Source organism: Apteryx mantelli, unplaced genomic scaffold (genome assembly GCF_036417845.1).
Source record: "Apteryx mantelli isolate bAptMan1 unplaced genomic scaffold, bAptMan1.hap1 HAP1_SCAFFOLD_20, whole genome shotgun sequence".
In the NCBI taxonomy this organism is placed as follows: domain Eukaryota; kingdom Metazoa; phylum Chordata; class Aves; order Apterygiformes; family Apterygidae; genus Apteryx; species Apteryx mantelli.
Window position 1 is genome coordinate 9,207,532 of NW_027118553.1, and position 12,724 is coordinate 9,220,255.

General features: G+C 51.3%; 1 protein-coding gene across 1 annotated transcript; it reads right to left on the reverse strand.

Moving 5' to 3' along the window:
- Positions 1-10,853: 10,853 nt before the first annotated feature.
- On the reverse strand, positions 10,854-12,222 carry LOC136996006 (olfactory receptor 14A16-like). The gene is made up of 2 exons (XM_067317000.1): positions 11,320-12,222; positions 10,854-10,871 (listed from the first exon to the last, which is right to left on the reverse strand). Exons 1-2 carry the CDS (start codon positions 12,220-12,222, stop codon positions 10,854-10,856), a joined length of 921 nt encoding a protein of 306 aa, XP_067173101.1.
- Positions 12,223-12,724: the final 502 nt, after the last annotated feature.

The window sequence follows — 12,724 nt, forward strand, 5'->3', positions numbered from 1 at the left end:
TTATTTTCTTGTAGATGTCCTTGTCACCCCTGAGGACTGTTCCTTGAGAGTAGAAATCCTTGGCAGGAAAAATGGATTCCCTGTCCCTTGCTGCAGAGTGAGGACAGCTAGTTTGTCTGTTAGTCTTGTTCCCAGCTGTCCTGTGATTGCAACTCTTTGAGCTGGAGGACGATCACACTCAGATGTAGCCTTAAAGAGAAACCAGCCCCTGCTGAGAGCAGACAAGTCCAGTTTCAAAACCGCAGATCTCCAACCTTCTCTGCCTTTCTCAGGGCACCAGAGGGAGGTCTCCACACTCCCTTTCGAGCCAAGGACACACAGGGCTCTTTTCAGATGCCCATTTACAGCCTCCCAACACCATCTCCATACTCTCAGCAGCTCTGCACCTTCTTCATTTGTCTCTCAGATATCACAGACATGCTATGAGACAACTGTGCCTTTCTAGAGGGCAGGTTGCAGCCCAGCAGGACACAACAGGGAAATGGTCAAAGGACTGTTAGGACTAAACATAGTGTCTCCTTAAGGGAGAGTCAGCTCGCTTCCAAACCCCAGAACTCCACAGATCAGAAGGGGGCTGGGGCAACCTCATTCCCATGAAGACCCCTCTGTCACGCAGCTTGCAGCATCGGTGTCTGAACCCCACCCCAGGGAGCCTGAGATCAAGAACAGGAGCAGCGTGGACAGGAAGAGAAACAAGGAGCAACCCCATGATCCTGCTGCCAAGAGGGGCAACAGAAAAGAGACACAGATGGGAACTCAGGAAAGCCTTACCCAGCTGGGCATGCCACCTCACAGATGGTGACATCGCAGGGCAGTCGCTCTCAGTCCCCTTGTCAGGCAGCATGAAGTGGATCCGTGGCAAGAGAGAGGCCCCTCTCCTATGCCAGAGGTCTGGCTGCAGAGGAGATGGCTCATGCCCTGGACTCCATAACTTTCAGGGCAGAGGCTCTGCTGGGTGGGAGAGGAGACACAGAGGGCTTGCTCAGAGGAAGATGTTGGCATCAAAAGTACTGACCATGACTTGCCTAAATCCATTTTCCCACGATGTTTCTGTTGGCAGCTCCCTCTCATTTCCTGCCTATCTCTGCTGCCTGGAGCTGTCCCTGCTGGCAGCTCTTTCTTTGTCACAACATTTTTTCCTAGTCAGTGCTCCCAGACCCCTTCTCACCCTCTCTGTGCTCAGTTCCGCCCTACAGAAACCTCCCAGGATGGAGCACTGTCCAGGGGCATCTCTGGGCATGCAGGTCCTAAGGAGCAGGTCACATAAACTCCTATAAGGCCATAAAGGTGATGCTAATGCTGTCTGTCGGCTAAGGTGAGGATAAAGCGGCTTGATGAGGGTTCTCACAGACCTATTAATCTTTGAGAGTGGAGGTTTAGGAGTCCCAGTTCCTTGCCAAAACAGAAATCTCTCCCTGCTAAAATTAGGGAGCAAACTGAAAGCACTGACACATAAAGCTCCTTCCCTTTGAAGTAGCCCTTCTCTTGATATTCCTCATGAAAAGACTCCTCAGACATCCCCTGTGCATGAGCTAGAGCTGTGAGCAGCCCTGATCCATGCAGCACCCTCTCGATGGGAGAATGAACCTGCCCTGCTGGGGGGTCGCTCCTCTCACCCTGAGCTTTGTCCTACAGTGCCGTAGGGAGTTCCCCAGGCAGGCTGAGTGCTGACCCTCACGGGTGGCAGAGTCACTGCTCTGAACTTCTCTGAATTGCAGCCCTGCGCAGACCTGAGTGCACACCCAGGCTTCACCCCCATGCAGCTGCCCCTGGGAGAAGGTAGCAGCATGCCCTGTCCCTCTGATGGTGTGACAGAGCAGGGAATCCCTGCTCTAAAGCATCTCTTCCTCCTATGCACTAGAAGAACAGGGAGAGCAATTCTTAAAAAGCCTATCAGTCATGGGATGGGCTGGCCTCAGAAGTCCCCTCCAGGCACCTTAGCAGAATTACCCTGCAGCCAGAGACTTACTGTGTAAAGGGCTGTGAAGATTTCTCCCACAAGGAGCTCTCCTCTGGCCTCCCACTCCACGCTGCCTTTCACTTCTCTCTGCCTTCCCTCATCTTATGTCAGCAAGAGCAGGCAGTGCCTGGAGCCCTGCTGCTCTTTGCAGAGGAGCTTCTCCTGCACACAGCTGTCTCTGGGCAGTGCTGACAGGTTGCCATGAGCTCCTACCATCCCAGAAGCCTGGTCCCACTAGGCAACAGTGGCCCAGCTGAAGACATGAATTTCTCTGTCTCTTGTGCTCCCCCCTCCTGCGAAATGTTCCCTGAAGTAAACTAAAATAATCACCGATGGTCCCTCCCTAAGCACTAAAGGAAGACTGATTCTGGCATTACAATTCTCATCAGAGGATGGTTATCTGAAAGAGGTGGAAAGGTCCCACTCTGGAGCTCCCTATTCCCATCTCTGAACTAGGCAGGACACCTAGACAGGGACAAGAAGGGAGGTCATTCACCCATGGTTCAGGTATTGATTCTGATGAGTCCATTGAAGCATCTTACACCAGGTTAGAAGCTCCTGGGCTGGAGTGGGATTCAGATCCCTCCCGTGAACTCCACAAAAACACAGGAGCTGAGATTCCCCTTGTCCAAGCCAAAGTGAGCACAACATTGGTGTCTGCATGGGAGCTCCTTGTCTAAGCTCCCATTGTAATCACTGGAGATGGAGGGTGGAATTATTATCCCCCTCAACTTAGCACTGGTGTGGTCACATCCAGAAGAGTGTGTTCTAGTGTGGGCTGTCCAGTGCTGGAGCAATGGGGAGAAACTGGAGAGGGTCCAGAGGAGTCTGCCGATATGGGATGCTGGGTCTAAAGTGTATGGAGAGGCTGAGGGACCTGGGCTGCTTTAGCCTGGTGAAGTGGAGGCTAAGGCCAGTGCAGTAGCAGCATGTGACTGCTTGGAGGGCGGCTTCAGAGCTGATGGAGCTTTTCTTGTTAGCGGGAAAGAGCACAAAAAAGGGGAAATAAACTGCAGCTTGAAAGGTACAGACTGGACTTCAGGAAAAAGAAATGTCAGTTGTGCTGTGGTGCAGCACATCACCCAGAGGGAGTCTGTGACCAGCCCCTGGCTTGTGTTTCAACAAAAAGCAAGTGAGGGAAAAAGAGACGTCAGTAAAGGCGGGGAGATCCCACAGTGAGAGCAAGGTGCAGAAGCAGATTGGGTGTCTACAGGCTGCAGGGAAAGAGGCACAGGAATGGCACACTGTAGGACAGTTTGTGGTGGAGGCAACCAAGGGCAATGCCACAGCTGAAAGCCTCCAAAAGAACTGAGGTCTTTGTCCTCTTAGCTATGGCTGGTGTTTCTGCCACAAAGCCCTACGAGAAAATGACATTTCTTTATTGCACCGGGTCTCGTTGCCTCCTCACCTCCAAGGAGCCTGCGAGGTGCTGTAACTTTGTCCTGCACATGGCATTGTGCACTCCTACCCCCAAACTGCCCCCAGGAAGAGCCCTGAGCAACATGTGAGGGAAAGGATCACCCTACCCAGGGGCTGGTTGTCAGTGCCTGGTCACTCTGCTTGATAACACACATCAAGGTTGACTTGGCATCACAGTCACCCTCACATTGCCTTTGCCTACCTGCAATCAGGGCCTCCAACTTTCCGCTCTAATCAGCCCCTGGGGAGCCTTTCTGTGTAATGGCCCTCAGCGGGACCTGTTAATGCTCCCGGAAACTTGGAATTTGCTTCTGACGTAAACTTCTTGAGAGGTTGCTTCAGTCTCCTCTCAGCATCTGAGGTTCATGGGCTCAGCACCAAAGACACCCAAGGGGTCATTAAGATGCAAAAACCCCTAAGGAGCCATGCCTCTCCCCATAATTTTCTTCAGCTCTTCAATTCTTGTGCTGTGGCTAATTGGAGAGGTTTCAGCAGTGTATTTACAAGAGGAAGATTTCAATGAGCATCAAAAAAAAAAAAAAGAGAAGGATTTCTGCTTTCAAAGTTTTCCCTATTTTTCAGCTTACAACCTAGAGTGATATCCACTTTCTCCAACTGATAGTGTCTCCTAATGAAGAGTGTCTCCTAATGAAGTCTGGACATGTAGGAAAAGCAGCATCCTGGAGGTCAGACACTGTATGGAAAACCTTCCTCTCCACTTCCCCAGCACTGACAGTTCTCTCATCAGCCACTGGGGACTTCGATCACTCTTGTTCAAATCTAACCTTTTTCCACTCAAGACTGGAGCTAAATGTTACAGCTCATGTGCACCACTTCCCCTGCTTTCTGTAGAGTACTAGCTGCAAAAAGGCACAGAAGGATTTGTCTTAATTGCCATTAAACAAATAAACTTGATCCAGTGTCATAAGAAATTAAAGACACTCCTCAACTGTATGTCAAGTCCAAGTTGCCTCCAGTGAGGTCCACAGTCTACAAGGAAAAACCTTCCTTGAAATGTTCTTCACAAACAGATAGGAAAGGCTGGATAGACACACAGTGAAGGAACTGGTTGAAGAGACAATTAGACTGCTGAAAGATGAGGCAAGCTTCAGACTCCCTGAAGCTTAAAGCAGCAACTAGAGAGTTGAGAAGTATCTAAATTGTAAAGAGTAAGGGGAGAAGAAAGACTGGAAAACTATGGAAAGTGCATATGTCCAGATCGTCTGATGCAAAGTTGACTTTAGAAATGATCAGTTTAATCAGGGCATGTGGAACCATGTGAAAGATTAGTGAGGTTAAAACCACAGCGTAACAGACAGAGCAGTGGTAACACAAGTTAAGGGGCAAATCAACATTTCTTCTCCTGCGATTCATGCCCTTCCTCAAAATTTCCATTACATCATCATAGGAAAACACTGACATTTTATTAACATTATTCAGTCCTTTCGGCTGATGAAAGTGGGCTCATATATTTCTTTTTTTTAATGTAGAAAACAGCTCTTCACCTTTCCAGGCAGAGCTCAGGTGTCCAACCACAAGCACCCAGTGGCACTTGGAGAGGCCCAGGTATCTCTGAGGTACCTGTCTGGGCCTGGCAGCTCTCACAGGGGACCTGCGGGAGACTGGAGCCCCTCGGAGCTGCAGATGGAGGTTGGGCAGAGGGGACCAGGGCACCTGCAATGGCACTAGCCCTCCATGACCCTGTGACTGCATCCCATCTCAGCTCTGAAAATCTCTTTCCTTTTCAGACAGAAAGATAATGCAGAATCTCCCCAGAACACTAGTATGCTAAAACAGAACAAATCAAGAAAGACAATAAGAGCACAAAAAAATTAAAAGCTGGAAAATATAACAAAGCATTTCTTTGCTTTCAGTCTTTGTCTTAATTTCTTTCTTGTGTCATTTTTAATGTTCTTTTCTAAACTTTTCTGTTATAATCAGGCCTACACCACTAAACAGGATATTGCTGTGTCTCACACAGAGCCTGGTGCTCAGAAGACCACCCCTGCCCATGGCTGTCCATGCCACCCCTCACTCTTTGCACAGAGCATGTCGCACTGTGAGGTGTCGGGCTCTCTCGACTGGTGAGGAAAGCAGGGTGACCAGCTTTAAGGAAATGCTCTATTTTTCAGTGGCCAAATTTGCACAAATCTCAACAAACCCGTGTTAAAGCAATGTTTTAAAGGAGTCTCTTTTTTTTTGACAAAAAAAATCTTCATTTCCAAAACTTCACACAGTTTTTACAATTGCCAAATATTTTTTTCTTCCTTATTCATTGGCAGCACCATGTTCATGCACTACAGGAATTAGTCTGTCTATGCGAGCGTAAACATATATAGAGAGAGATACATTATTCATCAAAATACATTTGCTGGCAATCATCTGCATGGAGAAACTTTGTTCTGAGGAACTACTTTACTTAAATGGACATGTTTCAGGTCTCTTCTTTTGCCTCTCTGTCCTTTCTTCTTCCTCTGCCTCTGCCGTCTTTACAGAGCTCTCCAGGGAACTTGTACCACTGATCACAGCGTTTCAGCCTGATGGTCCAGACAATCTTCCACCTGCCTTATGGTCCATTGATCCAGGGCAGATCTCAACAATTTGCCTCTAAGGAGACTCTGGGGGACTGTGTGAAAGGCCTTGCTAAAGGGAAGGTTCACAATATCTCCTGTTTTCCCCTTGTGCACAAAGCCATTCATCTGATGGTAGAAGGCAATCAGGTTGGTCAGGCATGGTTTCCATTTCCCCTTGGTCAAGCCATGCTGCCTCTTCCAGGCCTTGTCCTTCATAGGCTTGGAGATGGTTTCCAGGAGGATTTGCTCCATCACCTTCCCAGGGAATGAGATGAAGAGGACCAGCCTGTCGTTGCCCATCTCCTCCCTCTTGCCCTTCTGGAAAATGGGTGCAATGTCTGCCTTTTCCCAGTCATCAGGAACCTCCCTGATTACCCTGACTTTTAAAAGATGATTAACAGCAGTGTTGCAATGAATCCAGGCACCTCTCCGTGCACCCTGGGGTGCTTCCCGTTTGGTCCCATGGACTTGTGTGTGCCCACTGGGCAAAAGTCCTCCCCAGCTGCATCTTCCTCTGCCATGGGTGAGGCTTTGCTAACACAGATGCTGCCAAAGGACTCGGGGGCCAGGGAGGCCTGGCAGTAGACAATACCAGTAAAAGACAAGGTAATAGAGGCAATGAGCCACTCAGCCTTTCCCCTGTCTTTGTCACTACGTCCCCTGCCCCACCGTGCAGGGAAACCACATTTTCCTTGGCTGCCTTCCTTCCTTGTCCTGCCCATGTACTTACAGAAGCCCTTCTGGTTGCCCTCCCCGTCTCTTCCTAGTTCCTGCTCCAGCTGCAGCTGATCTTTGGCTTGCCTAACTCCATCCCTTCCACCACACACAATGGCTGTGTCTTCTTCCTGGGTAGCCCATTGCCCTTCCAACCCTCTGTGCACTTCCTTCTGCCTTTTCAAGTCTTAAATCACAAAGTCCCTGCTCATCTCTGCCAGCCTCACCTCAGGCCCTGATGGACTCTCCGGCCTCTTCCATCGCTCTTCTGCCCTCCAGGGCAGTCACCTGTGGGATCCTGACAAGCAGATCCTGAACAAGAGGAAATCCTCTCTGCTGCACTCCAGGGCAGTGACTCTGTTATTCCTCCTACCTCTCCACCATCTCAAGGTCACTGCAGTAACAGGCAACCTCCACATTCACATCCCCATCCAGACTGAGCTTCAGGCAAGAAAGAAAGGGCAGCATGGCACCATCTACCTAGAGGTGCAACTACAGAGGTAGAGAACTCACCCTGCAGAAAAGCCTGCATTTCTCCCCTCTCCACTGAGAGGATCCAGGCAATGGACTTGTATGTGGTTAAAGGTGAATGCAAAGAACTTCCAGGGTAATGTAGCTATGCCTGAGGCAGTGCCTCCCAGGCTGCCCTTACAGTCAACAAGGAAGGAGGAGGAGGTGTTCACCTGCCTTCTTTTAGATGGTCCATAAAGCACAAGTGACTCCTGTCCCAAAGACATTTGTTCTGTGCTTGAAATGGGGCTTGAGATCATAGGCTTTTAGGATAATTTGGGATAATTTTAGGATTATTTAGGCTGAAGGGACCACAGGAGGCCTGTAGTGCAACCTGCTGCTCAAAACAGGGTCAGAAACCAAAAAATGTCCCTGCCAAAGAATGTCTGGGATGATAGAGCAGGAGAAGACAGTAGAGGGTTTACAGGGTGGTATAAGTCCCATGGACAAAAGCGTTTCCTTTTTGCTTTTTCCAGAGAATTGAATCCTCAGCTCCCCAGAGAGAACAAGCTGGGACACTAACTTTGCCACTAACATGGAGGCAGAGAAGCTCCTGAGTCCCTTACAGACAGAGGCTGGTCCAAAGGCCACCACCCCAATGGCACCAGACCCCCAGGCATGCCTGCTTTGCTGCTGGGCACCCTCCAGCCCTTGGCAGGAGGTGTGCGGGGAACAGAGTGGGGTCTGCAGCCTGCAGCCCTGGCCACCCAGCAGGTGTGCTGGGACCCTGCTCCTCTAGATGAGACTGGGCTCTCCTGCATTTCCCCAGGGTGAAGCCTGCGTCCCCTCTGGCTGGGAATACAGCCCAGCAGGAAGGGCCAATATGGGAAACATGATCTCTGTTCCGGGGTGTGAAGAGAGAGGGGAGGGCAGAGGGGGATCTGCTCATGCCCTGGGCAGTGATTCCCTCCCTGCAGCCGCTACAGCCCTGCTGATGCCCTGTAACCCATGAGTCCAGGAGGTGGGACTCCGATCTGCTCTGGCTCCAAAGATTTCTCAGCCCTTCAGACCCAGGAGGCAAAGCACCAGTCTGGGGACACCTCAGCAGTCGAAGGGGCTGAATGCCTGGCATGTTCCTGAGAACTTTTCTGCAGTCTCCCTGCACTGGTTTGACTCCTGTTGCCCATGGAGCAGAGACTCCTTTTGAGGATGAACTCTCTCACTGTGTAACTCTGAGGACAGGCTTGACCAGGCAGTACAAATGCCAGCAAGGCCTCAGCCCCACAGCAGTGTCCCCTGCCCAGGACTCCGCTTTCCCGTCTCTTCCTCCTAGAGGATTTGGGTTGGGAAATCTCCAGGACCATGATCTGCTCTGAGCTGGTCTAACTTTACAGTTAGACCAGGTTGGTAAGTGCTTTCTCCAGGAGAGTTTTTTTTAAGATCTCCTGTCCCCTACCCCAGTGCTGCTCAGCTATTGTGGTCATTTCTTTATTTTTTCATTAAACTCATTTGAAAGTTCCCTTCCTTCTCCTTGTTCTCTGTTGTGCTTTCCTCCCTTTGGCCCCCTTGGCCCCCAGCCAGACCAATCCCACCATTTTTGACTGAGGAGAATCACAACCTCACCTCCAAGCATAGCCTTGCTGGGATCTCCTGGGACTACGCAGGCAGACCATGGTGGCCAGCTCCAAACAGAACTATGTGCTTCAGGCCCCTACGTGGTCTCAGGGGAGAGCATATGGAGACATAAATTGACCCAGGGCAGAGCCTGTGGGCAGAGTCGGGGTCAGCAGGGCTTAGAAGAGAAGCTCCAGCAGCTTCTCTCCACACCTGCACAGGGAGTAACACACCTGGCAGTACTCCTGAGAGAGGATAGTGACCCAGGACGAGGGGCATCTTGAGCTGTGGTGCTTGACACCTACCATCTGTGCTGGGTCTGGGAGTCCTAGCAGGCGGTGCCAGTGGCTGCAGCCCCCAAAAGACCCTTGAACTCACAAGCAGCAGTGAGTCCCCTCCATGACTGTGGGGAGCTTCTGGAATGTTGTGACTCCCGTCTGCACCCCATCCCTGCGCTGACCCAACCCTGCTGCCCTGCATGTGGCCCCACGGCCCCACTGTGCAGGCACCACACAGGACAGGGTGCATTCTGGGATGGGGAAGCACCCCCCCCCATCCCCAGCATGGTCACCATGACAGTCCTCAGTGCCCCATTCCCCAAGGCCTTCCTGCCTAGCAGCCTCCCACCAGCCCCTGCCCAGGCCTCATCCTGTCCCCCTGGGGTTAGCAGAAGGCCATGTGCTGGGGTCTGGGCCCAGGGAGAGAGGCCAGGCAGGATGGCCATTCCCCCCATACAGGTGCTGAGCACAGCAGGCAGACCGAGATGGTCACATTCCAAGATCACCCCTCACCAGCACCATGGGGAATGGCCAGTGCTGGAAATGGCTGGTAAGAGGGGCTAGGTCTAGGAGGAGTTTCCTGGGGCAGTTTCTCCTCTCTGCTCATGCAACAACAAGCTGGGTTGCATCTTTGTTCTGACAGACCCTGTATGAGGCCCCCCCCCGGGAGGAGGATGGTCTACAGGTCCAGTAGACAGCCTCAAGGACCTCCTCTGCATGCTCGCTGCCAGCCCTGCAGAGGACCCAGGAGAGGGCTCATCCTCCCTGGGCTCACAGCTGGATGCTCAGTTCTCCAGCTGGGCATGGAGCCTTCTCTGGGGTGACTTCTGGGGTAGGGACCAGCATACAGGGTGTGGGAGATTATCTGAAGGAGATGTGCTGGGGACAGGACCTGAGGGACAGCAGCAAACTGATATGGCTCCTGGGTGCTGCTTCCTTCAACACAAGCTCCCACAAGGGCTCCCAGCTTTTCTTTTGGTGCCACCCGTTGGGAGGGATGATGGCACAAGGAGCTGGGAGGGTGGGGAGCATTAATCCTTCTTCAGGCACTTCCACGCCATGTGGAGGGCCAGGACAGCAAAGTCTTCTGGCTCTGCACCATGGAGTTGCTTTAGTGTACCCACATTCGGAACATTGTCTTGGATTAAAGGTCGGCATTTTTCTCTCCAAGCCCAGTTCCGCTTCCTTCTGATGTCTCCCAATCCCTCCTCTGCTCTTGCTGGCCACTCCCACACCCTCACCCTGTTCTCCCACAGGGCCCCGAGTTGATGGTGCTGCTCCGAAGAGCGAGCAGGCTGTGAGGCCACAGGGCCACTGGTAACTCTGCACTGGCCACGCTGGTGCGAGAGAGGAGCAGATCCAACCAAATGGGGGGTCACAGCCTCTAATCCCTCCAGGGGTCTGCAGATGTGGCAGGTGCTTGGAGGGACTACGGAGCATTTCCAAGGGTACTAGTTGTGACCAGGTGTGCCTCTAGATCCTGCCCCTGGTATTTCACAGACGATGACGTAAATCACTGTCCAGTCTCCCTTCCCCATGACAGATATGTCCCTGCTGCCTCTGCAGGGATTGCAGAGCCCTGCTTTGCCCGTGGATACCTGCATTTAGCGTTTTATCTTTAGGGAACTCCACCTTGGAGGACCTCTCCCTTTGTGAGGCTCCTCTCACTGCCCACCCCAAGCACACGCTATCCTAGGAGATCCCCTGTACTCTCCTGGCACCTCCAGCTTCGCCTCCAGAAGGATGGACACCTGACACTGTGCCTTAACATATGGGAAAGCCCTGCGTATGTACATCAGTGACAATTGGTCATCTCCACTCTCACTGGACACCAATGGGTGAGTCCTAAATCCAGCCCTTGGTCTGTAAGAAATCACAACATGATTATGAGCTTTGTGCCTCTAAACCCATGGAGAACCCTGTGCAGCAGGCCCCTCTGGGGTGCAATTTCTTGGTACCAGCTTTAGAAGAAAAGCCCAGTCTTCAGGTACTACACTGGGTAGAAGCTACTTTATTACAGAGATACTGTGAGGGAGGCAGCTCTGACCGAGTAATTATTAATCAGACACAATTTTATATAGGCACCAGGTGAGACAGAGCAGCCCCAGTAAAGGTGGAATGAACCCAAGCATTTGTGCAACAACATGACAACAACAACAACAACAACAAATAATAATAATAATAATAATAATAAGTAATAATAAAAATACAGTGAACAAACAATGCACAGTCCTGGTATGGGATACAATGGGAGTCATTTGTGGAGAGCAATGGCAATGCTACCACTGCTGAAAAATGTCCATGAAATCACTTTCCTCAGGGCATCTTTGAGCTCCTTGTTCCTCATGCTGTAGATGAGGGGGTTCACTGTTGGAGGCAGCACTGTGTACAGAACAGCCACCACCAGATCCAGAGCTGGGAAGGAGAGGGAAGGGGGCTTCAGGTAGGCAAACAGCCCAGTGCTGATAAACAGGGAAACCACGGCCAGGTGAGGGAGGCACATGGAAAAGGCTTTGTGCCGGCTCTGCTCAGAGGGGATCCTCAGCACAGCAGTGAAGATCTGCACGTAGGACAGCACAATGAAAATGAAACACCCAAAGGCTAAACAAAGACTAACCACACTAAGCCCAACTTCCCTGAGGTAGGAGTCTGAGCAGGAGAGCTTGAGGATCTGGGGGATTTCACAGAAGAACTGGTCCACGACATTGCCTTGGCAGAGTGGTATTGAAAAGGTATTCCCAGTGTGCAGGAGAGCATTGAGAAAACCACTGCCCCAGGCAGCTGCTGCCATTTTGACACAAGCTCTGCTGCCCATGATGGTCCCATAGTGCAGGGGTTTGCAGATGGCAACGTAGCGGTCATAGGCCATGACAGTGAGAAGAGAATACTCTCCTCCTAACAAGAAGAAAAATAGGAAGACCTGGGCAGCACAGCCCAAGTAGGAAATGGCCCTGGTGTTCCAGAGGGAATTGGCCATGGATTTGGGGACAGTGGTGGAGATGGTGCCAAGGTCGAGCAGGGAGAAGTTGAGGAGGAAGAAGTACATGGGGGTGTGGAGGTGGTGGTCGCAGGCTACGGCTGTGATGATGAGGCCGTTGCCCAGGAGGGCAGCCAGGTAGATGCCCAGGAAGAGCGAGAAGTGCAAGAGCTGCAGCTCCCATGTGTCCGCGAATGCCAGGAGGAGGAACTCAGTGAGGGAGCTGCTGTTGGACATTTTGCTATCTCCAGGCATGGGGGACTGTTGAAAGAAGAAAAGACATTGAGAAGTTAGGAGAGACTTTTCAAGTAAAAAAAATCCCCAAATGTTCCAGTTCTCATGCAACCCCCCACTTTGCCTCTCTCTTTACGGAGAGGATCTTTGTGCACCTCCCTTGCTTGAGCTTCACTTTGCTCTGGCTGAGTGTGCTGTGAGGAGTAGGGACCTCTGCCCATGAGCTCCAGAGGAGTCAGTCCTGCTGTAAAGCAGTGGGTATAGGGGAATGGGAGTGACTAGCTCAGACATTCTCAATTTCTGTCAGGTGAAATCCACTCACCTTGTGGAAGGGCTTTTCCCCGTCTTCACTCCCAATTCTAAAGAATGAGGTTTGAGGAGCAGAGTTTGGGGGATTTTTTAATTTTCTTTGAGATGCCCCTGTCACCACTGGGGAATGTTCCTCAAAGGCAGCAATTCTCAGCATTTCTGCTGTGAATCCTGAGAAAAATGGATTCACTGTCCC

Bases quoted from the DNA above. Each gene is read 5' to 3' on its own strand.
- LOC136996006 (XM_067317000.1), bottom strand. From the start codon at position 12,222: ATGTCCAACAGCAGCTCCCTCACTGAGTTCCTCCTCCTGGCATTCGCG.